The sequence below is a fragment of the Apostichopus japonicus genome, chromosome 20 (assembly GCF_037975245.1).
Source record: "Apostichopus japonicus isolate 1M-3 chromosome 20, ASM3797524v1, whole genome shotgun sequence".
Lineage (NCBI taxonomy): Eukaryota > Metazoa > Echinodermata > Holothuroidea > Aspidochirotida > Stichopodidae > Apostichopus > Apostichopus japonicus.
Window position 1 is genome coordinate 13,611,824 of NC_092580.1, and position 27,935 is coordinate 13,639,758.

The window sequence follows — 27,935 nt, forward strand, 5'->3', positions numbered from 1 at the left end:
ATACCTAGTGTATCATGCAAACAGTGGAAAGGTGTCTAAAAACAGGCTGGTCAAGTTCTGTAAGAAAAGAGGTATTGAGAAACAAACCCAAACTGATGTATTGGATGATGAAGTTGAGTTGTTTCCTCAACAATACACATGTGGGGAGTCTAGTGGTGATGTTCATGTTCCTGAAAACAATAATAGAAGTAAGACAAATGTGTCTCAAAGAGAAATAACAAGAGAAAGTTTAAAGGAAAGTGGTTCAGAGGAAAACCACAGTGAAAGAATTAAGGGTGATGTAAGTCAAGGACGTTACTACCCCAAGAGGGAGAGAAAATCTCCCAAATACTTAGATGAGTATGTATCACATGTTGAAGATGGAGATTCTATTATGACTGGTATTGATTACTGTTATAAAGTATGTGGAATTCCCCAAACGTACAAGGAAGCAGTAAATTCACCTTATATATCCACATGGAAAAATGCCATGGAAGAAGAGCTAAATTCATTAAGGGAGAATGATACATTTGAGATAACAACTTTACCTGAAGGTAAACATCCAGTAGGGGGAAAATGGGTGTATGCAATTAAAGAGGATTTTGAAGGTACAAGGAGATTTAAGGCAAGATATGTCGCCAAGGGTTACAATCAAGTGAAGGGGATAGATTACAAAGAAACATTTGCCCCGACAGCTAATATCACATCAATTAGGATTTTAATGCAACTGGTAGTGCAAAATGATCTGATTGTTCATCAGATGGATGTCAAAACTGCTTACCTGCATGCTCCTATTGCTGAAGAAATCTATTTAGAGCAACCAGAAGGCTTTGAAGTTTTATCAGACACAGGAGAAAAGTTGGTTTATAAGTTAAAGAAATCACTCTATGGGTTGAAACAGTCAGGTAGAAATTGGAATAAAGTATTACATGAGTACCTTGTTGAAAATGATTTTGTTCAAAATTCATCAGATCATTGTGTCTACAAGAAGCAGATTAAAAATGACATGATCATAGTCATTATTTGGGTTGATGATCTGATTATGGCAGCTAGTGACACACACTTGCTAAATCAGTTCAAGGAAGTTATGCAGAAGAAATTTAGAATGAAAGATTTGGGTAAGATATCATATTTTCTTGGAATCCATTTTGAGCAAAAAGAGGGAGAAATCAAGATGAGCCAGGACAAATATATCAGCAAAATGCTAGAAAGATTTGGAATGGTAAACTGTAAGCCCAGATCCACTCCATGTGAACAGAAATTGGAATATAACAGTAGTGAAGCTGTTGATCCAAAGAATTACCGTGAAATAGTTGGAAGTTTGATTTATGCCATGACATGCACTAGACCAGACCTAAGTTGGGTGGTAAGTAGATTGTCACAGCATTTGTCAGAACCTAAAGCAGAGAACATGAATACTGCCAAACATGTTCTTAGGTATCTAAAAGGTACAATTGATCACAAATTATGCTTCAAGAAATCAAGTCAACCCTTAAGGTTACTTGCTTACAGTGATTCAGATTGGGCATCTTCAGTGGAGGACAGAAGAAGTACAACTGGTTATTGTTTTAGTTTGACTGGGGATGGTCCACTCGTTTCATGGAAATCTAAGAAGCAACCAACAGTTGCATTATCCACTTGTGAGGCTGAATACATGGCATTGGCAGCTACAACACAAGAAAGTTTGTTGAATGGTATGGACAAGAAAATTTTTCACTGTACTAATATTTTTGAAGATAACCAGGGTGCTATTTCATTGAGTAAAGATCCTGTTCACCGACAAAGATCAAAACACATTGATGTCAAGTACCATTTTATTCGTACAATGGTCAATGAGGGTAAGGTTAACATTACATATTGCCCAACAGAGGATATGGTTGCAGATAATTTTACAAAACCAGCAACAAAATCAAAGATCAACAAGTTCAAGCGATTCCTGTTTGGTAACTGATGTATTTAACATTTGAACACTCTGAACACAAGAAGTTACAATATGCATATTGCTTTAAAGTAATTTTCATACAAGGATGTTTATTATTATGAGAGCAAGTGGGGGTGTTAGTTGTGTGCTCCCAAGTCACGTGTTTTTTGTTATGCTATTAACGTTGTAAATACACACGAGTTCGTTACACCATTCCCTCGTAGAAATGTTGTCTCTTATGTCGCTTCTAAAGCCATTAAAATCACCGCACTTTCAATACAACGATGGCAGATCCAACAGGGGTCTAAGAAAAACACGATTTTCCTGCACTTTGGGTGAAACAAAATGTCGTGATCCAATCCAAAAATTTAATTTCTCTTTTCTTGCAATAAACATATATCCTATCAACTAGTTGTAATATACTTTAGTTCAACAAGAAATACAATTTGATGGAATGCCATTTGTAGAAATTCATAGCAATTTAAAGTTTAATATTTGTGCTCTACGCTATGCAAACTGCTTTTCCGTGACTTTTGTGAACTTTAAGCTCGAATGATAGCCACTAAGGTGTTCTTATGTATTGAGACGCGTAAGGTACGGAACTGCAAGCATTTGTTGTTAGTACAGTGCGATCACATCACACTATCGATGCTGTTACACGTATACGCGTACCCAGGTTTTGTAAAAACTGCGCGCCAACTGTCAATACTCTACTATTCAAAGGGGCTGCCAGCTTGACAGCCATATATTTCGTAAAAATCTTCCGAATTATGACATTGTTCACTAAAGGCCTATTTGAATGATATTCCGGCCAAATATGATTTCTAAAATAGCTATTTTCTACGTCAAAATTGGTCACATGACTTCATGGGCGGCGAACATAAATAACATAATAACATAAATATTTTAGGTGGGGGTTATAGTATCTAATATCCCCTCAATATTTGGTGGCAGTTTTCTTGTGGTGGCTATAAATAGAAAATAATGCGTGAGAATATTTATTCAAATCATATTTGGCGGTGGCTAAAACTTCATCCAACACATGCTATGCTGCATGAGGTCAATGACACTTCGTGGTCGTTTATTTTACCTGTGACCGTATAGCATGTTGTCACTCATGATTATTATCATGTCTGTACATCTCTTGTGTATGAGTGTAAGTACGTACAATCATATATATGATCCACATCGATATGGGTTCACTGGGTTTCCATTTGGCCTGTTTCCTACAAGATTTCTAACCGCAGGCGCGTAACCAAGGGGGGGGGGGCGAAGGAGGTGACCCCTTGAGCATATATTTTTAATTTTTTTTATGATATCGCTAGTAATTTCAAAATAGAAAATATTCATTTACTAACAGCCAGTTTCGCAAATCTAATCACTTGAATTTTTCATTGATTGCGCCCTCAGTCACATCAATTTCAAAAACCCCAACTGTTAAAACAACGAAACAAAGTGTTACCATGTCGATTAACAAACATCGTTTACATGACTGGTTGTTTTCGTTGTGCCAGATATGTTAGGACCCACAAGAGTATGTGTGAGCACAACATAAACTTGTGTGTAAGTTGCCTTCTGAATCTTGTTGATAAAATTCTGAACATAACATGGAAAAGGTTTCTTATTGAACTAAAAGCACCCCTCCACCCCACTGGGGCGGAATTTAGTCGAAAGCAGGCAAAATGTAACATAATCATGTTTGATGTAGCTTTGATGTAGCTTAAATTACATGTACATATACACTGAGAAAAGTATTTCACAAGAACAAACTGAGTGTGTTTATTATTATTATTTTTTTTATATTTCTCTCATAGCCAGCAAGAGCAATTAACATTACCAATTTGCACAGAAGCAGTTTATGTTATGAGATAAATATTATAGATGTGCAATACAATGCTATTGTATTGTTTTATTGAATATTGGAAATAAAACAATGGAATAATTCCTAGTAACGGTTGTCTATATTTAAACAATCCTTTTTAAATAATACTAGCTATGATTTTGGTGGTAATCAAACTTGAAACCCCCTCAAGTTCTGTGAAACTGCATGATATTGGTTGAGAGTTTGTGAGGACCGGGCTGATAATCAAATATGCTGAACTACTATAGAGATAACCATTATTACTCAAAAGTTCACAAAACAGGCAATTAGTGGCAAAGATATATGTTTTATGTCTTTATCCAATTTTCCATTGTCATCCTCACCATTGTCATAATTGTCATCTTAAAGATCAGCGAATAAAAAAACCATGCAAAATGGATACCAACGTTACATAGCTATGTTCATTATTACATTTTAATATCTATATCATTATCCTATTGCAAGGAAACGATCATAATTTAAATTAAATTATTATTTCTGATCTGGAATTATTTTACATCTTAACGTCATATCACTAAAGAGTAACCTCTTTCAGTGTTTTGAGCTTCCTCTGTGTTCGTATGACATCAAAGACAATTGATTTCAAGGTTTCCTGATTGACACCACACTTGGCTTTTCATAGAAGGTTTCCTTTGAATGAGTTTTTTTTAAGGAAAGTTTCTGATGTTGTACAAGACTTGCAATATTATCCAAACTTTCTTTCTCTGAAATTTAAGCAACATCAAAAGTCCACATGAAGTTGAAGTGTGAATTTGAAGATACTCAGATCTAAATATATTGGAGGAACATGTCATGACAAGCCAGTTAATATACTATATAATGTTTCAACACTGTTGTGATGAATTTTTTCACAACTGAATTTGGGAACAGTTAATGATGATGTTGTCGTAACATATTTCATAATGCTTTGAGATGGTTATTTTATAACATAATAATGTTATTAAAACCAAACTTTTTACACTCCTCTTTGACATTACTGTAGAACATTTTGCAATATTATAACAACTGAATACTCATTCAGATAATTTGTAACAACTGCGCAGAGTAACCCTACCACAACGTTTTCTTACACTCTCCTTTGTTAACTTCTTTGGTTAACTAAATGTATTCTTAACAAGAGTTTTTCAATTATCCTTCTAAGAATGCTATCAGCTAGCTGGCTACACCAATGCCACAGTCACATGATGCATTGCACTTTCCAATGTTTTACCCTTCACATCTCGCATTAAACTAATGTAATCCTGGCCTATATAAACTACTCCAAAGAGAGGTTTTCACTTTCCTATAATCTTAATCTATCTCTTAATCCATTTCTATTTGTTTGTTTCTGATACAGTTATGTATGTTCTCTTAAATCAAATATGGAGACAGTTTTCATACGTACATGCTGTTGAAATAACCAAATTTGTTGCTGTTAGAACTTTAGGAATAGTACTTGGTAACATGAACTTAAAGGGTGTGAAGACTCGCGCACAAAGAAACGTCTCATGCCGGTAATCTGACCTAGTTTCGAATGAGGTGTAACAGAACTGTTAGACACCACCATCGATCCCAGATCCATTAGACACTAGTGTACAGTCAATACATATACAGCTACGGTCAATACCCACAACACAGTTTACATAGCAGCGTGGACATCTCAGGTCTAGATAAAAGATAACAAGGTATCACGTTTCATTACTGTCTGCATTTTGTAGCGACAAGAAAAAAACGTCATTTGCAAGCAACGGAAAGTTAACTTTTTCAGAGCGCGGCACGCGGTTTGGGGCAAGTCTTCAATGCCTTTAAGACTCATCCCTTTCGAAATGTATGTGATTCAATTACCATAGCAACAGACATTATTTCTGGCAAATATTTTGCCATCAAATCAGAGATATGAAAAAAGCCTGGTTGTTACATCACTGAGGTTGTAAACCCTATAATCCTAGAGTAATTACTCATTTCCACGGCAATGAACGGAGAAGATTTTCAGCTTCTTCTCTGGTCGGGTCTTGCTTGTCTATAGTGTTATTTAGTGTCAATTGTAAGAGAATATTAATTTGTAATTCACATGGTTTTAATATTGTGTATTATAAATAGCCAAACATGGTGCTGCTTATTTGCTCAACCTACAATTTTTGAGTTTTCAGGTAACATCCATATAAACATACCAATAACACATAAACCATACGTAGGCTACACCATACATAGGCTGGGTAAATACACTGTTCACCATTCTTCATCTAAAGAGCATGGGGCAAAGCAAATAAATATGCATATCCTCTTAGTTTTATGCCAAATAATGGCAAGAATGTTCAATTCAGTTCCCATAAAAGTAGTAAAACTCTACTGCAGGTTGCCCTTTGAGATTCCTAACTTATTCGTAGGTCTCATTTACTCTTTAGTGATTATTACTGGCTTAAAATCTTTAGTAACTTCATACTGTTAGGATACACAGCCTAGCCATATGCGAAGAAATCCTCTATCCAGGTATTCCAATACATTTAAGCACTTCCATCTCCATGGGATTAAGATGTTTCTGAAATTCCGAATGATATGGGTGACGAGATAACTCCTGCAGGAAATGGGTCAAGTAAGCCTGCATGGAAATCATAAGGGAGACTTTAAAATTAAGAAAACCATATAAACCCTCCCTGTCTATTTTTTAAAGAAACCACAAACCAGGGGATTGCCAGTTACAAAAAGATTCAAATGAAAGAAACTCTACCAGAACAGATTTCCTTGATTTTGGGCTTTGAGTATGTTGATGCAATGGTTGTGTTATCTCGAGATATAATACATATTATTATTCATTCAGCTTGCTCCACAGCAACTGTAATTCATGATTGAGGGAATGAATCATTATTTCATATAGTACAGTGTGAATGTTTGCCAGCACTTTGTGTTAGATGTTCAACCCTCATGTTCCATCCTACTGTTCACTTCTACTGAATGCTTACCCGGGCCTATATTTATTAGTAACATTATAAAAGATAGCTTTGCTACCTTTGACAAAAGACTGCAACAAACTTGGCGGAAGAAAGAAGGAGAATATTCCCCAACTATTGCTTACCTGAACGTCCAGCTCAAAAAGAGGATCTTGAAGGGCATCTGGATCATCATCTTCTTCATCCTCCAATCCAGCAAAGTCATAACCTTCAAGAAAACAACTTACAGTAAATAAACATATATTCACACATACATACATCCACACATATACATATGCGTACATACATCCACACACATATATACATAGGGGTACTTTACATGCAGTGCTTTCCCACAGTTTTCAAGGTGTTTCACCCCTGCAGGGGGGGGGGCCCAACCATAGTAACCAATGACTGTTTACTTCTGCATTGAGATTTATGCATATCAATATATCAAAGCATGGCACCAGAACTGATTTGAGCAGAACCAGGGCTCTTGTATTATTTAGCACTGAGCCGGGTTACCTCGGCAAACTTTCAGAGTTTTAAAGGGTCATAGTGTGCCTAGCTGAAGTTTTAACAGAGTTTTGTGCTACTGTTTTGTGTGTACTGTTTTGTGTGTACAGAGTTTTGTGCTACAGTAGGAGACTCAAGTAATATGATGGTATCTACAAGTTTGTGATTAGCCGCAGTGTGCAATTTAGAAATACATGTTGATTTACACAATGTGATACCTGGATATTCCGATGCTAGTGCAAATTCTGGTAACTGTAGTCCGTTGTCATTGGAAACTTCATCCTCATCTTCGATATCATCATCTTCATCTTCCCAGCCGTCATCCTGCATAAAACACAAATTTGAGGGCCGGATCAAGGAATGATCAAATTAAAAAAATATATAAATTCTACAAACACATGTACTGTAATCCATTTTTTCTGTTGGGAGCAACATAGACACTTTTTGGGAAGACAAAATCCATATGGCATTTCAAGTCCATATATTGCTGCTAATTGGTTGTTTGGTTACTTGTACCTGCCACGTGACATGTACTTGCCACATAATCTCTTGTTCATTACCGCAGGAAATTGCTCGTAGTGAAAGGTCAGAATGTCATTATGGTAATTAGCTGACTTTCCTCTTATGGTCTTGAAGATGTGACATGATTGAAATGTCACGCAGCTGTCAAAGCACTCAAGGCTTGTGACTTAAACATTAATTTTCTATAAACTATTAGTGTATGTTTCATACAGGATATCTGTCAAGTCAACTTCCAGGTATTAATTTAGTTTCGATACCAACATAAAATAATAATTACCTCCAGATCTCCAGCAGATGCTTGTTTTGAGGTTGTCGTTTCCATGGCGATTGACAGGTCATTGATTAGTAGCTTGTATATCTTGACAGCTATTGGTATCATCGTCCAATGCTCAGGCACTGAGAGTATGACCGAAAGAGATAGCAGTTAACATAATGTTTGAAACATTAACTTCATATGTTAGCTTTTAGCTTCTCCATATTGTTTAAAAAGTGAAAACTGCACAGATTGATGTAATCTGCATTTCTAAGAGATTAAAAGACTAAACATTAGACCAACAACGTTAACGACCATCAGATTAATGTAATGTGTACATTAGTAATGAACATGTACAATGCACAATTTAGTGTTACCCTTTTCCTCTTTTTTCTCTTTTATAATTTCAAAATTCAAACTTTCGTTCACCCTAGCTAATCAAAGTTGAAACCTAGGTGACATTTCTACATGAGAATGTACCTTTATATGGCAGAATACTGCTATTGCTTTCTTTTATATAACTGAGCACTGTTATATTTTGTCACAGATATACAAGGAAAAACAAAGAGATGCGAGACAAACTCACTGTTGGCAGCTTTTGACCTAGTTCTGATTCCTTCATTCTCGTTGAAGACCTGATCACCTTTGACCTCAATACCATCCAACCTGTTATCACTCGTTGCAATACTGTGTTGTAGGAGTTTGGAGAGGGCTGTTATACTGCACGGAACAAATTATGAGAAAGGAATGACCTGACAACAACTCAATAACAAATCTATTCACTTCTCTGGCCACATAAAATTCCCTCAGCAACTGCAAAGTTTTATTTTTCTCCGGCTTCGGACTGCCACCCCGAGCAAAGAAACGGCTAAATGTTTATTGCCATAAACTAAGGACAAGATAGCTCAGTTGTTAGAGCACTGGACTTGAAATCGTCAGGTCACAAAAATTGTGACTTTCCTTTCCCTAAAACTTTGAAGTACAAAAACTACTTCAAACCAGATGATAATATAAGAACGTTAAGTTCTGTCATATATAACAACAATTCGGTTTACTCTTAATATGTTTGAAGGAAAAAGGATGATGGGAAAATTGAAGAGGACAGAAATAAAATGGAAATTGGAACGTAGTGTTCTGTCCTGAAGAGACTACTCCTACGGTGTCGATTGTCCAGGATAGAAAAGATTGTGGAGAGAGGTTTTCAGTTGATGTGCATACTTCATTAGGCCATCTTTTCATATCTGTTTTTTCAGCACACACGTGCATAGATCTGCATATCCGTTAAATATCACTCGGACTGTACCATTACAGTATAGGTAATAATTATGTATATTAAGTGACATGACAGGGTAGGCTTACCTGACTTTGCTATCGTAAGCTCCGTAAAAGATAACATGTCTGGATACCCACTCAACAAGAACAAACTCTAAGGCTGGCTTCCCCGTCGGTCCAGGAACGCTGTAGAGGAACTCCAAGACTGCACTGATTTGGGAGTGCATAAGGTGAGCATACACCATGATGAGGGACTAGAGAGAGGTGGGTGAAAGAATGTAAAATCGTATTATTAATGAATGAGGTAAGTGATGCATGGACATTAGAAAATTGAATGATAGTTGAATAGTATTACTGATTCTTTCTCACCAATCTCTTTCTAGCATTTTTACATGGTGGTTCTGTTTTAGTTGAGGGATCGTTTCCAACGGTTGCAAGTTGCAAGCTGATGTAGAGTGTGATGATCATGAATTAATTCCATCATATATCAAGTAGGCTCTTCTTCCATACATATTCAGAGAATAACAGCAATTAATTAGAGGTTCTTTATCTTTACATTATTTTCGTCGAACATTAGGAGAAAATCAATTTCCAATACTTTGCACTACATGCTTCCAGAGGTTTTACCATACAAAGACCTTGCACCCACCTCTAGCCCATAAACTACATGCTGCGAGTGGATTTCCCATACAAAGACCTTGCACCCACCTCTAGCCCATAAAATACATGCTGCGAGAGGATTTAATATACAAAGACCTTGCACCCACCTCTAGCCCATAAACTACATGCTGCGTTAGGATTTAATATACAAAGACCTTGCACCCACCTCTAGCCTATTCTTACCTGCATCACGCTCATTGTCTCTGACTGCTGCATCTTACTCAACACCATCCTCAACATCATCTCAATGTCCTCTCCGAGTACACTCCCAGCCTTGGAGATCAAAATGGCTACCAATCTCCCAATAAATGCAGCAGCGTACTCTGGGTTTGAGGGATCTAGCAGCTTTGAAATCACCTGTACTGTGTACTTGAGACCGCCGTTACCGGATCCATCTTTCCAGTTCGCTAGCTGATCGTAAGAGACTGATATGAAGGCCCTGACACACTCTCCACCGCTCTGATGTTAAACACAGATATAATCACATTGTGAGTCATGAAGTTTCGAAACAGTTCTCTTGAACTATACAAACAAAAACTTGTGCTGAACTATGAAACTTTACCCCAGCCTACAATCCTTATTACAGCCATCTTTGCTTATTGTGTCTCAAGCTGCATGACTGATCTGCTATGTTAGTTTCTTTTAAAATGGCTGCTGAACTTGTACTTAACTGAGCTACATATTGTTGCACTTAATATAATTCAAAGAAGGCTGCCTAATCTAACGTAGTTATGTGTGTGTAGACGCTCTCCCGTCCATTTGTCAAAGTAAACCTGGGACATGGAGACTGCACCATCAATCTGGCTCCTTTCTTATAGCGTATAGAAATATGATATCTAAAATGTTACCATCTTTGACATGTATCAATACCTGCATGACTGCATTGTCGTCTGAATTCATGACACATTGTACAACAACAGGGAAGGCATCGTTGAGGAAAGCATCTGGAAGAGGCACAGGATTGCATCTGATGGTGGTGCATATAACATCCAAGGCGGCCTATCATGAAAAAGATGTAAGTGGAAAGAGGGCCTTGAGATCAGTCTTGTTTTTAAGCAGAAATTTAATTATCAAGAATTTACAGACGGGAAGAGCAAGTCTCTTCAATTTGGACCATTCATCGATGCATCTATTAGTCTTTCTCATTTTGACCAATCAATCATTCCGTTACAAACACAATGTTGTTTTCATTAGCAAGTTTTTTTGTTGTAAAAGTGTAGTCCAGACATCAGATCCTATCAAATACGCACATGTGAATGTATTTTCATGGCAGGAATTTGAGCTTTAAAATCACAAATTAATCCCAATTCTCCTACTCTCCATCTCCCCCCCCCCTCCCCGGCTCTTCTGCCCCAGGCAAAACTAAGAGAAAAGTTGTAAAATGCAGTTTCTGCAAACGGCAAATAGCAGGGTAATTAAATCTTTATGGGCCAATAAATACAATTTATAGGAATGGTTTTCTGCTTAAAGACAGTGGAAACTCATAAATAGCAATAAATGGCACCTTGCTTAATATTAGAGAGAGAATACAAGAGTAATGTTAAAAAAGCACTGAAATTTAAAACGGGCAATTCTAAACATTTACTTGTAGAACAATGGAGATCTATGGAGTGTTAGTTCAGTGGTTAATGCCGGTACCTTCCAATCATAAGATCCCAGTTGGAGTCACTCCAAGATTAATGTATGTTGTCCAGTTACAGAGTTGTTGGCAATTGAAACTTCATAATCATGGACGTTAAATATGAATGTAAGAGACTGACTTCGGTCAGCTTGCGGCTCTGATAAACCAATGAGGCTTCTTCACATGTTTCTGCTTGCAGGAGGATCTAAATACATACACATCAATGCAACTATGCTTCACTATACAGTATGTTTACTTCTATCTATATCTTGGTAATTTTTTGTGGAGGTTTCATACTCAGTCACATTTTCACCCACTGCCCTGATGTCACTTACAGACTGCAGACCCATTGGAACTTTGTCTGGTGTGGATCTCAGAATACTGATTAAGGTTGGTAGCAGCCTCGCTTGGATCTGGTCTCGGCAACCGCTGGTGGAAGTTAGTTCGCGGAGGATATCTTGAGTCAATGATGCAATCAAGGGATCTGGAATTCAAGAAAAGATCAACCAAACATACTAACTATTATTATCATATCGTAACGATGTAAATCTTACAGTAGTTTAGTTCAGAGGCTAAAGGCAACAAACTAAGACCATCCCAATAGAATTTTATGACGAAAAATACAGTTAAACTTCCATGCTTTTTATTTAAGAAAAATCAACTTCTTGAGATAGAGCCTGCGAACGTAATACCAAACGACTTTACTGATCCTCTCTCAAACCCCAATCCCCTTACATCGAGACTGTAACCATGATAAGAGCACAATGATGTCACGTCAAGTGAGTATCACTTGTCCCTTGGAAATTTCATGCAAAATAACCAGTTTTTGAAAGACAAGTTTGTATGATTTCCTATAAGTAACCATCTTATATCAAATACACAATCCAAAGTACCTTTTTTGTTATTATCAAGTCAGGAATTAAAAATAATGCTCTTTTTCTTATGTTTCGATCCTCACAACCTGCCAAATATATATAACAAATTCTACTTTTGTTCAAAGTACCTTGTAGTTTTTAAGCAGAAACTCATTTGAAATGAAGTACCCTGCAATAACAGAGGAGAGCTACCACATGAGCAAAACCTTCTTAACGGTTTAATATTTCTCTGCCATAACAGTAAATTGAATAGCTAACAACATTTCTGTTTTTATCTAGTGTTTTAAGAAATTATAGTTCAAATGCGACCAGCTACTTTAAACGGCATGACAAGAAAAGTAACTATTCCACACAACGGATTGGATAATCTTACCATCACTATACTTCAGGAAAAGAGCTATCGAAAGAGGCCCAACTTTAGGTTCAACAGTTGCAGTGAAATTCTCATCAATCTAGAAAAACAACGGTAAAAAAGTTGTAATCGAAAACATACTTTCATCAACAAATGCATTCGTGGCAACTCCATGCAGACAGACAGCTGTAGTCTAGATACTTGTTATGGCAAACTTCTGGCAATTTTAATGAGTTCAACTGTGACAAAGAAAAATAACTTGAAAGGTGCTATTAACTTTGTCCAGGTGTTTTTTCATTTTTACAAACTGAAGTCAAATTATGATGTACAGTTGCAAAGCTTACATCCAAAATCATCACTATCCACTAAAACTGTTTTGCTTTGGCTTTATGCTTTATATATCAGCTCGACTGCTAAACTTGCGTCTAATATGAAAAAGAATAAAGTAGAATACCCAAGTTATTCTTTCTACGACTTTCTTTGTGCTTGTTATTTTAATATTGAAACAAAGGTGTAGCTCTTTGGAGGTGCTTCGAGTCAAGTTCAGATACGATTCCATTCTCTAAAGTTGACTGTGCCTCGATAGGTGCCGAAACGTCACCATCAGTAGTGATGACACTTCTACGGAAACTGGCCAGAGTTTCATAAATTTCATATCAAAATACAGATTACATATAATGTGTTTGTTATTAACAGACTTGAATTGCTAAATATGTTAGAGTTAGGTAATGAGTACAAATTGCTAGTTCAAAACTCTTAAAAGGGGCAACAAGTGACCTCACCATGCTAAGTCAAATATCAAAGACTCCAGTAGTAAAGAACCAAGCAGAAAAGAGATATTGCCCTGCCCCCCCACATACACCCCAACCCCTTCCCTTCTCATCTTCCTCTTTGACACCCACTGATATTATTTGTTAGAATATCAATATCTCAAAGTAATGTATGATCCAATGTACAACAATATATGAGAGGAATTCTTACTCAAACAGTCCTTGTCAACACTAGGGAAAAAAATAAACAATGTATGCAAACTTACTGTTAAGACTACTCCAATTGTTTCTAAAACCAGTGCTAGAATGTCTTGGCCATACTGGGTGGCCAGCTGTACCAGACCGATGAGGATTGGCTCCAAGAAGGGTAAAAGAATCGAAGTGCTTTCAGACACCTTCAGCTGCTCACAGAAACCAAACACCGCCCTCACAGCTGATATCCTCACCGATGGGGGTTGCGTGTCTAATAAACCTGCGACTGATGCCTCTAAAAATCTAGTAAAACAAATACTTACACGGTTGATGTCATATCACAAACAACCCTTTCAAATGAGTTTTACATTTGTCAAAATTGTTACTGTCATCAGAACATTACAAAAAAAATCAGAACATAGAAAAGATGCAAAGGGGTCGATCAGATTCTGAATTTTTGTCTCCTTGGAGATTTAAAGCAAACCTAAATCACAAATTTAGCAGAGCAGATTTCATGGTTCACTGAGTGACCTTTCATACAACACTCAGGGTTTGATGTGCAAACTTTTACAACTGACATTAGAAATTACATATATTTTTAACAAACTTCTGTAGCATTTTGTCATGAACAACCAGATGAATTTTATGTTCTTCAAAGTTGAACTACCAATTTCAGGTTGTTATTCTGCCTTCAACTTACTGATGAACTAGTTCTGGACTCATGGCCTGTGAGAAACGACTGGCTGTCCACAGGGCCCTTCCACATAGAAAGGGTGACACTGAAGAGGAAAAGAGAATGGACACAGAAGGTTGTACCACAAAGGTAATAAAAGCTTCCAACTTAAGGCAATTTGGGAGTCCACAATTACAATTTTACTTGGTACACGGAATTATTGGCTTACAAATATTACAGCTTGTTCTGTTGCTGGGATATTAAATACTGACATTTAATACTTCTAACTGGATAAAGTGCATTCTGCATTTTGTTTTTACATATCATTGATAACTAAATGCATGTTACTACTTTTTAGATTAAAACTGTTTCTGTAACTCTGGTAAATGCAGCAAAGTATATTCTTAATAGTGGGGCAGGTAACATCATGTCATTTTATGAGAATTAAACTCAAATCACAACTGTTATGGTGAGACCAATTTTTCACTTTTGTAAATAAGCACTACACTGCAAATGAAATGTATTTGTCTTCTTGAGTGAAATTCAATGTATGTTTCCTTTTATGGCATCGAATAAGATTCAGTATGCCACAGAAACATCAAAACTTGTAATTTCCAAGTCAGTGATCCTGAGATGCCAATTAAGGTAATGAATCACTGGGTATGCTATTAAGGTTGCCAATATGCAGCCCAAAAATGTGCGTAGCAGGTATTCTTTGAGTAAAAACCTTGGCATCCATTTTGTGCTATGGTTGTCAGGAGATTCACTTGTTAGATTGTGGTTTATCTTTTAATATTTATTTATATCAATATCACTATTTATATTATTTATTTATACTTATATTAATATCTATGTTAATTAAAAGAGATGCCCTACCTCCACTTTTTAGGTCATTCAGTACTACCGTTGTTAAAAACGACTGGACATCAAAGGCTAACTTGCCCTTGGATGCTTTGTCTATGATGAGACTCTTGACTGATCCAACTGCAAGCATACAGGATTCATGCACCTTCCACCTGTTCAAAGGAAGAAATCTCCACTGGTACTTTACCACATAAAATCACAATGTCTATTTAGATAATAATATAGTCTTTGACTCAGAAAACTCCACATTGAGACATTTTGACACTATCCAGAAGTAAAATGTTCCCACATTTCAAAATGTAGAATTAGAAGGATTGTACTAAGACATGTGGCTATCATTCACAGCTTTTGGAAGATCATGCGTAAGACGGATAAATAGCATGAACCAACTTCCCAGGACAGCTGAGAATAATTCTTGCACCATTATGGGAGATATCACAAACTGAACAATCCTTCACACCCAAGTGTGAAGACTTGATTCAAGTCTAAAACATGACCTCATAGAGCCACATGTACTTATAGTCTCTTACATTTTCCTCTATTTTATAACACTCTTTATTTTCTATCATGAAGCATCTAACATATAGACGCTTTCTAACATGACCTAATGATGACGTTGGTCGCAACACTGTTAACATTCTACCCTTGGAAATGTTGAAAAGGAAAAAAAACAAAGAACAAGATTTACAACATGGCGGCTGCTAAACATTTGAATAGGATATCTCCCAAACAAATTAATCTATTTTTTAGCTGTTTGGGGTTTAGTTAGATGTATCATACAAGCTTATGATGCTAAGTTTTGTGTCTCCATTAGTAATTACACCATTACAATGGCATGGTTTCAAATCATGGTAAAAAAAAAAAAACACTTTTTACTGAAGTTAACATTCAATCTTAGTGATTATCTTACCAGTGTTTACTGTTTGTACTCCTGGATTCATCGATGTGTTTATTGAGAATAGTCACAAGGGCAGGTGCTGAGACTTGTGGGAATTCACTAGCAATTGTCTGGCAAGAGAAGCAAACAGATTTCTTAAATTTCTTAAAATATTATTTCACCATAAACTTGAAATGCATTATTACAGATCAGGGATTTTGCAAGAGTGACTGACTACAAAAGTATGATATCCAATGTAGAATCATCTATTTGTTAAAAGCTCCCACTTTTTGTTAAAAGCTCCAATTAAGGAGTTTTCTTGGAGGACAATTTTTTCACTTTTGCTAAATGTATTTAATAGTTTTTCGATAAGTCCATTGCTTTAGACCATCCCACAGATGGCTGGATGAATCATGGACTAGAGCAATGTTGTTGATATCAGAACAGATGAAAACAATACCAAACTGCACTTCCATTGTCTTAGGTTCGTTGCACTTATTATACAGACTTCAAAACAAAAAATGTGCCTTTGAGTTGTTTAGTGGGTGATTGCATTAAACTACTGAACCAACAACTCTAAACAGGAAACTTTGTTTTCGAGATAGTCACACTTAACATATTTGAAAATGTGATAGACAATTGCAAAAAGGATTTCTAGGTTTCTTACCAGTAAGAGGTCTTGCGATGATATTCTAACACTATAAGAGAATGTATCATCGTCTTCGTCTTCTACAAACTGATTAGGATCGGAAGTCCAAAGACTGACCTGTAAATTAAAGAAAACAATATCATGATCAACCAACCAAACAACTAACATTTGAACAAATCAACCAAGTCAATTTATCAACCAATCCATCAACCACTCAATTTAATCAACCAATCTTAAATCAATAATCCAATCGATAATTTAATCCATTAATTATTATAGTCATACAAACTCTTTTAGAAAATACTCTCATTGAAGATTATTTGTTCTGACCAGAATAAAATATAAACTGTGTGCTTTTCCTTCTTTAAGTACTACTTACTTTATATCCATTAAGAGCAAAAAATCTCATCTGGCCACTCCACCTCCGTTTCAGCTAGCAAGCAGGGTCAAAGGTCAAAAACACTACACATGAAAGTTTAGTAATATTGTTACCATTCTAACTATGGGCATTGAAAAACTCCACAAATTTTGATTAATTTTACAATTAGTGACTTGGGCTGATTCTCACCTGTTCTTCTGTTATTTGCATGTATAATACAACATAATACAAAATATCTGCACAGTGTTTCTTCACAATAGCTCTGTTCTTGTTTGTTTCTGTTAAAGCGTGGATGAAGTCGAATATGCTGAACACTAAATTCTCAAATCCAAGGACTTCGCCTAAATGCAGAGAAAACATAAAAAGACTTTTGGATCACAATTAGTAGGCTAAAAGAAGGTTCTTGATTATAAAATCAAGTAATGAAATAAGGTCTTATTTTCAAAAGCATTTGCATATAATTACTAAAAATTGCACAACCCTAGGCACATTGCACCCACCAGATCCACTCAATTATCACTCAGGTACTACAATGATGTTCTGAACATAATATTTTTGGAACTGTTGACACCTGCTTGCTTAAAGTTTCGCACAAAGTTTCTATATTACAGCAACAACTTCAACTGTCAATGTGTAAGAAAACCGAAAGGTAGGAACGGATATGCAAATTTCACCAGTATGCTCAGAATATCATCCCCTATCATCAGTCAAATATAAACCACATGATGACAATGACAGATCTAGCTTCCACCTACAGCATGAAATGAAAATTAATAGACTAGTTCTCAGCCAGTTGGGATAATTTTCTAATGCTAGTACCAAAGTACACCTTTCTTTGGTGTCTGACTTCGGTAATTCCAAACTTTTTTTGCTAATAGTAAACAAGGAAATTCATACCTATTTTACTATCAGTACAAATGCTTTGATGCTTGACATGTAAGTAGGGTATATATCTAACAAGAAATTGTCCCAACTAGGATGTACATCTTTTGGTACTGATATCTGTTTCATATTAGAAACAGACGGTTGGATCGATAACACCAAGACTAGCATTATCTCGTGTGCTCATGCAATACTTATGCATCGGATATCTTGTCGTAAACAAAACCAGCTGCCTTTAAGACGTAAAACTTGTCACTAACCGTCAGAGTCGATTGCATTATCAGCCTCTTCTATGTTATTAATCGCCGTTTTCACGTATGTATCGGCACAGTCCGTCAGACATTTCCAAATCGCAGGTAGAGTCTCTGTCATGAACTTTGACATTTGACCCGGAAAGGTCTTCACTAACGTAGTTATAGCCTGGAATAGAAAAACACCAAAGAACAATATTGCTTGTACGCCAACAGAGTTTCTGCTAACTAAACCAACACTACTGCTAAAAGAAACTTCTTGCTTTTGTGCAAAACCTGGTTTATAAAACACAACATTACGCTTCTGCACTATAAGCTTAATTAAAGTAAATGTACGGTCACATCTCATCATCGTATTAGTGACTTGGTGCAAGTTTCTAGTTTCAAGTCCAAGCTGGTCTAGCTGGTAACAACTCCAATTGTAGCTTGCTTCAGCCCTGACTCTTATATGTAAATCAGGCTAGACTATGTACATATCCTGTAACAAAATTGCAGTTACAGGCCAAAGGCTGATGTCTGATTTGAAACTAAATTTTCTCCAGGTTCTAAACATCGTTTGCGGGACTAAAATGCAACAAACTATAAATATGGTGACTATAAATCAAGGGTATTCAAAGGAGAGGAGAAAAGACGCTAAAAACAGTAAATAAAGCAACCAAGCACTTCAGTTTTTAATTCTATAATGTTTACAATGGCTTGCACATTAAATGGATAAAATAACATTTTTTGTTCCTTAAATTAAAATAAACAAATGTTTGTAATTACTTCCTGTTTTGAAGTATCACTTGAAAAGATACAAGATAAATTTCTTTTGTGTGATAGATAACTTGCAGAATCGACAAGGTTTGTATACTTTTGACCTGTTATTCAGTTTCAGTCGGGATACAGCAATTAACTTTCGCATCATTTGACAATGACTTTGGTCTCAAAAATGGCGGGCATTAGACTCTCTAGATATAACAGTTCATGAAACGAAAGTCAGCTAATGTAAATAGGAAGTATACTTTCCGTTCGGCAAGTTTCATTAGTTTTACAAAACACAGCATTTGCAGATGCATGGGATAGCTCTACAGGCAATCGGCGTGCATTCTTAATTGAGAGGCTTTTAACAGTGCCGTACCAGATGTAGAGTTATTTAAATGTAGAAAACTGTGCAGGCAGTGTTGCAATACCTTGCAAACACAGGTTGACATAGTGTGTTTCAGGTCGATTTTGGAGTAATCTGTTTTGTTATTGAATGAACAGCTTCTATAATATTAAATACAAATGGCTAATACTGCCGGGATTTACACAATGCCAATTTTGCTTTTCATACAAATATGTCTAATACAAAAGGTGTTCCTTACATTTCCGTGATTAAAAATCATGCATACGTGATTGAGTACATTCCGTAATACTACCCTCTTCAGATCGTCTAAATGATGTATGGCATAAAAATCCTCTCTTGTTGCTAGGGTAACATACCTTGATCACCTCTGTTTTCAGTCCACTGTCTGATGCATCTCCATCTGCAACACTTAGTGCCTGCACAAATGACTCAGCAAACTTAGGAAGATATGGGAATAATAAGTCCTTGGCTGTACCCTAATGAGAGACGAAAATAAAACGAAAACTATATTTATTAACCAAGAAAGAATGACCGCAACGTTCTTAATATCATACACACATTCCTTTGAGCATTGAGCACCTATCTATGCATTTTCAATGGAGAGCCTAAGAATGTGATTATGTTAATATATATTCTTCTCACTATGAAGCAACGAAAGATAGTCTGTTTGTAGCTTGCAATAAGTTAACAAATTTAACTTAAACAAAACAACGTTTAGTTCAACTCTTTTCATTGACCAGCGTTTGAATTACCTCGTCTGTGACATATCTGTACGTTAAAGTCTTTTTCTTTGTCATTTGTTCACTTTGTCTTGGAAGATCTCACTAGATTAAAAATATCAGACACTCCTACTTGGATAGGTCATTGTTTACATAAAGCATCATGGCAGCTGCCACAGCTGAGCTAGTGCAACCATGTTTACATAAAGCATCATGGCAGCTGCCTTAGCTGAACTAGTGCAACCATGTTTACATAAAGCATCATGGCATCTGCCTCAGCAGAGCTAGTGCAACCATGTTTACATAAAGCATCATGGCAGCTGCCTTAGCTGAGCTAGTGCCACCATGTTTACATAAAGCATCATGGCAGCTGCCTCAGCAGAGCTAGTGCAACCATGTTTACATAAAGCATCATGGCAGCTGCCTCGGCTGAGCTAGTACAACCATGTTTACATGAAGCATCATAGCAGCTGCCTCAGCTGAGCTAGTACAACCATGTTTACATAAAGCATCATGGCAGCTGCCTCAGCAGAGCTAGTGCAACCATGTTTACATTAAGCATAATGGCAGCTGCCTTAGCTGAGCTAGTGCAACCATGTTTACATAAAGCATCATGGCAGCTGCCTTAGCTGAGCTAGTGCCACCATGTTCACATAAAGCATCATGGCAGCTGCCTTAGCTGAACTTGTGCAACCATGTTTACATAAAGCATCATGGCAGCTGCCTCGGCTGAGCTAGTGCCACCATGTTTACATAAAGCATCATGGCAGCTGCCTTAGCTGAACTAGTGCAACCATGTTTACATAAAGCATCATGGCAGCTGCCTTAGCTGAGCTAGTGCAACCATGTTTACATAAAGCATCATGGCAGCTGCCTTAGCTGAGCTAGTGCAACCATGTTTACATTAAGCATCATGGCAGCTGCCTTAGCTGAGCTAGTGCAACCATGTTTACATAAAGCATCATGGCAGCTGCCTTAGCTGAGCTAGTGCAACCATGTTTACATAAAGCATCATGGCAGCTGCCTCTGCAAAGCAAGTGCAACCATGTTTACATAAAGCATCATGGCAGCTGCCTCAGCTGAGCTAGTGCAACCATGTGTACATAAAGCATCATGGCAGCTGCCTCAGCTGAGCTAGTGCCACTATGTTTACATATTGCATCATGGCAGCTGCCTCAGCAGAGCTAGTGAACCATGTTGTGAAATATTCTTATTTTTTGTGGTCAACTTCAATAACAAGCCTGAAAAAGTAGTAAAAAAATTCAACATAGAAAAGGAGCTGCACCACAGTTTATTGTGCACTCACCTTGTTTAAATCATCAATGCTATGTATGAGAACACAGCAAGTGTTGAATATCTCCACAGCTCTGCCTCTAGTACGGATGCCATAGAGATTGGCCTCGATGAATATCCTGTACATCTGTGGAAGCACTAGCGGAGCTACATGAGGCATTTGGGTATCGGTCACCTCACGAGAGAATTCTAAACATAACAGACAAAGAATAGAAGATGCAGGATTTTGCAAAATGAATTTCATTCTTTTGGTAAATTTAGCATGCTATTTGATGAAAAAAAACATATTTCATTGCAGTTGATTAGTTTCCAAGTTTATATTTGATTTTTGTTTCAATAAAAATGCAGAATATCAACATATTTGGTGAGATTAGATTTGCATTTAAATATCTGTTAACTAATTTTGTGAATACTTTGACAGGGCCGTGGGATTTATAGAATCGAGTGGATGTCATTTGTAGATTGTCACACTTGTCACATATTAATTTAAATATTAGGATACCTAGCTGGCTTTTTTACATGGTATAACAGACAGAAGGTAAGGCAAATTCTGCATAATCCTACTTGCGAGGACAAAAAGCTAGGCAAAAACTCTGCACATTCCTACCTGTGAGGACTCTCATTGCACCATGTACTGCATGAGGACTTCCTTCTGCTAACAACTGGATCAAATATTGGAATAACTCTGGCCACTCCTCGGGCCAATCCCAGTGAGCTATCGCTGATATGGCGTATGCTATGCAACTGCGTAACTTACTGATAGACTCCTGCAGGCCAGCAGGTAGAATGTTACGAATGGCTGCTTTAGCCTGGACGAAAAATAGAAACAGACAGACAAATTGCTTCAGGCAGAATACAAATTTGAAAATACTAATTTGAATAAATTAAGTTATCTATATACTTTGATGGGTAATAGTTATAAAAACAATGTGAGATGTGGGGGAGGGTAGGGGGTAGGTGAGGGACTGATGGGAAGAGACTAGTTGTACCATAAGTGCAATGTTTGGTGTATAAGATATAGCATGCAATTATTATTAATCTATACAAACAAATTTTTCACCACCCTTAGCTAACCAATCCCACTTAAATTCCTTGTTGAGCAATAGCTGTGAACTTTATAGGATAATAGCATGCAGAGCTTTTAAATTGATAATATCCAACTTGTAAGAGTAGAACAAAGAGAAATTAACATTTCATGAGTTTCCTTGCTACATAAATGTCTCGCTCATTTGGAAGACGAATAACCATCAAAAGGATCACACACATGGAACTCATATATGACAGGTCTATCAAACCACTACAAATACCATCTTCAATGACAATGTACAACTAGACCTGATCAAGGAGTGGGGGTGGGTGGGTGGGGGGGGTTTGAAATAATTGTCCCTGTGGCGTAACCTCCTTTGGATGCTCCTGTGCAGAGTCAACGTATCATCAAATTCCTAAATTCAGTCATAGAAAATTGAAATCTGCTAGAGTGGATAAATTACCTTCGAGTAATACCTATTTATCTTAGCAAGAAGGGAGCTTAAAGGGTGGGAAGAATCGCTTAAAAAGAAACTTCTAATGCCGGAAATCTGACCTAGTTTCGAATGAGGTGTAACAGAAGTGTTAGACACCACCATCGATCCCAGAAAATACACACACAGCTTGCTACCGTCGGTAATTAGACACTAGTGTACAGTCAGTACATACAGCTGCGGTCAATACCCACATCACAGTGTACAAACAATACAGCGATGGACATCTCAGGTCCAGCTAAAGATAACAAGGTATCATGTTTCATTACTGTCTGCATTTTGTAGCAACAAGAGAAAAACTTCACTTGCAAGCAACGGAAAGTTAACTTTTTAAGATGGCGGCACACTGTTTGGGGCGAGTCTTCAATGCCTTTAAATTGTTCCCGATGACTGTTAATTTACCTCTGGTGTTGCTTCTGGAGGTCTGAACTTCTCTGAGAGGTGACACCAGTGGGCTTCAACATACTGCTTCAATATCAGAGATGATAGCTTCATGTAAAGGGAGAAAAAAAAAATTAATGCATTTACTTACGGTAGCAACACTGAAACTTGTTGAGGCATACGTGCACCTCTTCTTTTTGTTATCTTTGACGTTTGAAGAATTTAACATTTTCACAAAATTCAATAATGGCTTTCTTGAATTCCTACATTCTCTACCACATTGTATTTCTTCTAATTCCCTTATACTAAGTTTAAAGAATACAACTGACCAACTTTCCATTGCTATCAACCAGAAATGGGATGAAAGAAAACTTTTAGATAGTGCCAAATACTTTGTTGAGTGGTCGTCTGAAACACATAATATTGACAATGGCAGCTGATTTAGTTACGTCAACATAACTGTAAATTACTGCAACATTTTGTGTCAATATATATTGATTAAATCAATCTTGACAATTGTTCTTAACTTCATCACACTATCTTTTACTTCTTCAATGAAAAATCTACAGATGATTGTCAAAATAATTGCAAAATGTCAACCCCCAGCTCGGCGGTATTTTCAAATATAAAACTGACCTGTCTAATGGCAAGGGAACTGTTGGTATCCACGGTAAATTCTGCCAAATGAACACCAAAGGCTACATGCGAGAAAAATAAGATGATATAGAAAATATTGAGCTATATTATTCAAGATAAAGCTATATTTTTCTTACCCGATACATTTATTTTGTTAATAGGGTGCATGTAAACAAAAAACTTGCATCAGTGATATGCTGAGTGCATCTAATTGCAGGCCATCATTTAGCTATGTTTCCTTTTGGCACAATCCATGGTTATCACTACGGTGGTCTTTCCAATGTGTACAGATACTGTCTCAATTAATGTACAACGTTTTACAACAATCTCAACTCATTTAAGGTGCACCCTACAGTCCTCCAAACCTCTCCCCTCCCTTGTGCAACTACTTATTGTTTGAGAACAAAAATTAAACAATACCCTATGAACCATTTCAATTCAATAAACAAAACAAAAAGCTAATATAAGAATTGAGACTGAAACAAGTTTTTCTCCAAACCGAGAAGTCTGCCTTATGAAACCTTTACCATCAGTGACTTCCAGAACTTTCAGTTGATCCTCTCCTTGTAAGCGGACATTCTGATCAGGTGACATCGTAGCGGTCAGGCTATCAAACAGAGCCTGCTTCAGCTGAGCTCCTACCTCAACTTGAGGAGGTGCAGCCATCTTGTAACGACTTTATTCACCTTCACGAGAAAAAAAAAGAAGTTTGATGGATTTATCTATAAAGTTATACATTCTAGCATGTACATATTCTGTTCTAGGTTTTGAATAGGTATGTCTGCCTTTGGGTATAAACATTACAAGCCAATCAATAGTGTTTATTTTCATTTGGAAATTGCATAATAGATCTTATCAAATTTCTGGGGTATTGTTCCCCCTCCCCAATATTGCTAGAGAGAAAAGTATGTTTGTCATGTGTCAAATGATCAGCATTCCTTCTCCCTATGCCCCCACCCCCACCCTCACCCCCACCCTCCTGTCCCTCTATGCATATTTTCTTCATTGAGAAAGTTATCGTAGTGGCCCCTTCCAAGGTATGTTGTAATTTGAAGAAATAGTTCCAATTGAAAAGAGCAATACAATGAGTTCAATCCACAGCCTTGCAGAAGGGTCTTCCATAAGGGGTGGGGGCATGGGGCTTATCTTTTGGCATTAAATATGATGGCTCTTTTGTCAGCTTGTGCAATAGCTGGATTCACTGTCACCTCCCATTAAATATTTGGATAAGTCTACTGTAAAATGTTACGTTTTCACACAAAAATGAGCCTGGTCGTTGCAATTATATTTGATCCCATTTCTCTAGTTTCTTTGTACAAATTTGAGTTTTTAACGCCCGTTTGGTCAAGACTCGTTGATTGATCTTTCAGTGGATAGCTTCATGTGGGCTTGGTTTTGCTAGTCTTGATCAGTTCCACTTGTAACATAAAAGCAGAAGACTGAGAGGTTTATTTTCAAGACTGTATCTAATCACTTGTACAGGATGCTCGGGAGGGAGGTAAACGGGGAGATGAGGTACATGCTATTATTAAGCCATTTTCTGTAAATCCTATTACTGAAAGATCATTTCAATTACAAAATACTGGAAGTATAGTAAAACTCTGATTATCAGAACCCCTTTAATCCAAAGCCTCGATTTCCCGATCCGGTCATCCCTTCATTTAGAAATAGTCTGGAGGTGTAGTGTGATTGATTAGGCTACTCATTTTATGTACAGCATAAACTTCCGTAATGGTCAGCTTACAAATTCTTTTTTGACAAAGTATGTCTATTTTCATTCATTTTTTCATTGCCTTTTCGAATAGATTATCACCTACCACTTCTGATTGTTATTTTTAACAAGATTGTTACCGCTTTACGGAGAGTGCATGGTTATTTTCAGATCAACCCATTCACAACAATAAAATGTTAATAAGGCTGGCGCTTGTGTGACCAGTACGGCTATGGCAGTTTATTCTGTGATACCTGATATCAGCTTCTTTCTTTCTTTTCCAAGAGTAGAAGGTATCATATCGCACTACATAGGTGTCTAACAGTTGAAATAAAGTTAATTGATGAAAATTTGATCATCCGATCTTTGATTATCCGAAGGTCCCGACCCATTCAGGAATTATAGGGTTTTCCTGTACATACTGTACAACATAAGCACCATCTGGCCAGTTACTTGCTAATACAGAAAAAAATAATATAGGCTTGAGGGGGAAATCATTCTTGCTTGTGATATCGAGCATTAGGTCTAATGTTCCGCTGGTTGAAATGTCAGATTTAGTAGATAGGCCTAGCCTAGGTCTAGGCATTGTTAATTTTATCATCACGTCCCTCATTAAGTGTGGAACTATCGTTAGGCCTAAGTTAGTGATAACTCACCTGACTTTTTGTGTAAAAAAAGTCGGCTTATCACGAACACCGCTACTTTGTTCTTAGTCTTGTTAGTCGAATGCTTACGTTCGTCCTAACTTAGGCTACAGTACTATTACTAGGCCTAGTACTACAAGTAGCTAGCCTAACTTATAAGTTGTAGTACTACTACTACTACTACTAGTGCTGTACTAATTCTAGCCTACAGTTAGGCTTTATATGAAACCTTATGTCTAATGTTTACGAATTGTCTAACTCGACTGTAACTGAAAGTTTCATGTGTAGGTATACCGTCACTGATTGTGAAGCTCGAAGTTCAACGTCTATGTTCGTTAGGACAGCGATTTAGGTTGCCGTTGGAACAATGTGTACGTAAGGTATAAATATGATACAATATTTGGGTGGTTGTGGAGTAATAGTCGTACCACACAATTGAAAACACAGAAGCTAGGCTAGGCCTGGCACAGACAAGTTCAAAACAGACAGATTCACGATTCATGTGCTCAGTTCGCGCCATGACATCGACGAGAACTTCGAGGCTCCGCCCATTTTTTGTCATCGCGCATGAGCGCGCGAAACTTTAAATATCATATACGGCACAACGAGGCAAAAGAAAAAAATTGCCCATTACATAGATAAACACCTAGCATATAGTGACTATAAGGTTAATGGAATTTAAAGGATGTGAAGACTCGCGCAAAAAGAAACGTCTAATGCCGGTAAATCTGACCTAGTTTCGAATGAGGTGTAACAGAAGTGTTAGACACCACAATCGATCCCAGAAAATACACACACACAGCTTGCTACCATCAGTAATGAGACTATAGTGTACAGTCAGTACATAAAGTTGCGGTCAATACCCACAGCACAGTGTACATACCATACAGCAAGCAACGGAAAGTTAACTTTTTCAGATGGCCGCACACGGTTTGGGGCGAGTCTTCAATGCCTTTAATGTAGATTTTCATCGTTCGGTTTACAAGTTACTGTAGGTTTCACCAAAAAGCATGCAAGTACACAACACAGCAATATCATTGTGCTATATATCAGAATGCCAACTGGCAAATGTTTTTTTCTTTATTTTGTTATTACTTTTATTTTTTTAATGAATTGTCAGCTCATAAAATTAATGGCAAATGGTTTATGTTGTTGCTAGACACAACATTCCTAGGGAGAAGGAAAGGATGTGGTTAGAAGGGAAAGCATTTTCATGCACTGAATCATGATAACTATTGCATCACTATAATGTTTTTACATAACCTATATTCTGTGCACAGAACCTCATAATGTAGGTAAGTGTTGCCTGTGGAAAGAAATTTGAAGATTGAGAAACCTCCATGTCTTTGCCCTGCATACATGAGCAATGACAATCAATCATTCACAGAATGGCTTGCTTGTTAATAACTTGCACTGTGGAAACATCTTACATTGCCTCTTTGCTGATGAAAAACCCCGATCCCATAGTCCGCAGATTCGACCATCCAGGAGATTAAATTCCTGTTGTTCAAAGTACTGCCAGTGAATATAATAAAAAAAGCTGTTGGTGGTGCTTGCAGCATAACTACTATCATTATTTAGCATACTGTTATGGTAACAATATGTCCGTTTGTGTTGATGTCAAGAT

At 37.0% G+C, this 27,935-nt stretch overlaps 1 protein-coding gene across 2 annotated transcripts; it reads right to left on the minus strand.

The window, feature by feature from the left end:
- Positions 1–3,669: 3,669 nt before the first annotated feature.
- Positions 3,670–26,884, minus strand: LOC139960978 (importin-9-like). Of its 2 annotated transcripts, none has more exons than XM_071959724.1 (24): positions 26,603–26,884; positions 24,481–24,639; positions 23,954–24,015; positions 23,339–23,425; positions 22,024–22,225; positions 21,430–21,605; positions 19,761–19,880; positions 18,306–18,465; positions 17,353–17,504; positions 16,803–16,901; positions 16,169–16,266; positions 15,271–15,410; positions 14,422–14,500; positions 13,796–14,024; positions 12,781–12,859; positions 11,868–12,016; positions 10,782–10,910; positions 10,095–10,370; positions 9,339–9,505; positions 8,566–8,699; positions 8,004–8,122; positions 7,423–7,528; positions 6,835–6,917; positions 3,670–6,360 (listed from the first exon to the last, which is right to left on the minus strand). In XM_071959724.1, the coding sequence occupies exons 2-24, from the start codon at positions 24,617–24,619 to the stop codon at positions 6,244–6,246; spliced, it is 3,102 nt and encodes a 1,033-aa protein (XP_071815825.1). In that variant the 5' UTR covers positions 24,620–24,639; positions 26,603–26,884; the 3' UTR covers positions 3,670–6,243. The 2 variants fall into 2 exon arrangements, with proteins under 2 accessions (XP_071815825.1, XP_071815826.1); XM_071959725.1 differs by having other exon boundaries at positions 26,737–26,881.
- Positions 26,885–27,935: the final 1,051 nt, after the last annotated feature.

Bases quoted from the DNA above. Each gene is read 5' to 3' on its own strand.
- LOC139960978 (XM_071959724.1), bottom strand. From the start codon at position 24,619: ATGGCTGCACCTCCTCAAGTTGAGGTAGGAGCTCAGCTGAAGCAGGCT. The intron at 21,606-22,023 runs GTAGGAATGTGC...TGTTATGTTTAG, and splicing joins TGCAATGAGAGTCCTCACAG to AATTCTCTCGTGAGGTGACC. The intron at 16,267-16,802 runs GTAAGAAACCTA...TTCTCTTGCCAG, and splicing joins CATCGCAAGACCTCTTACTG to ACAATTGCTAGTGAATTCCC.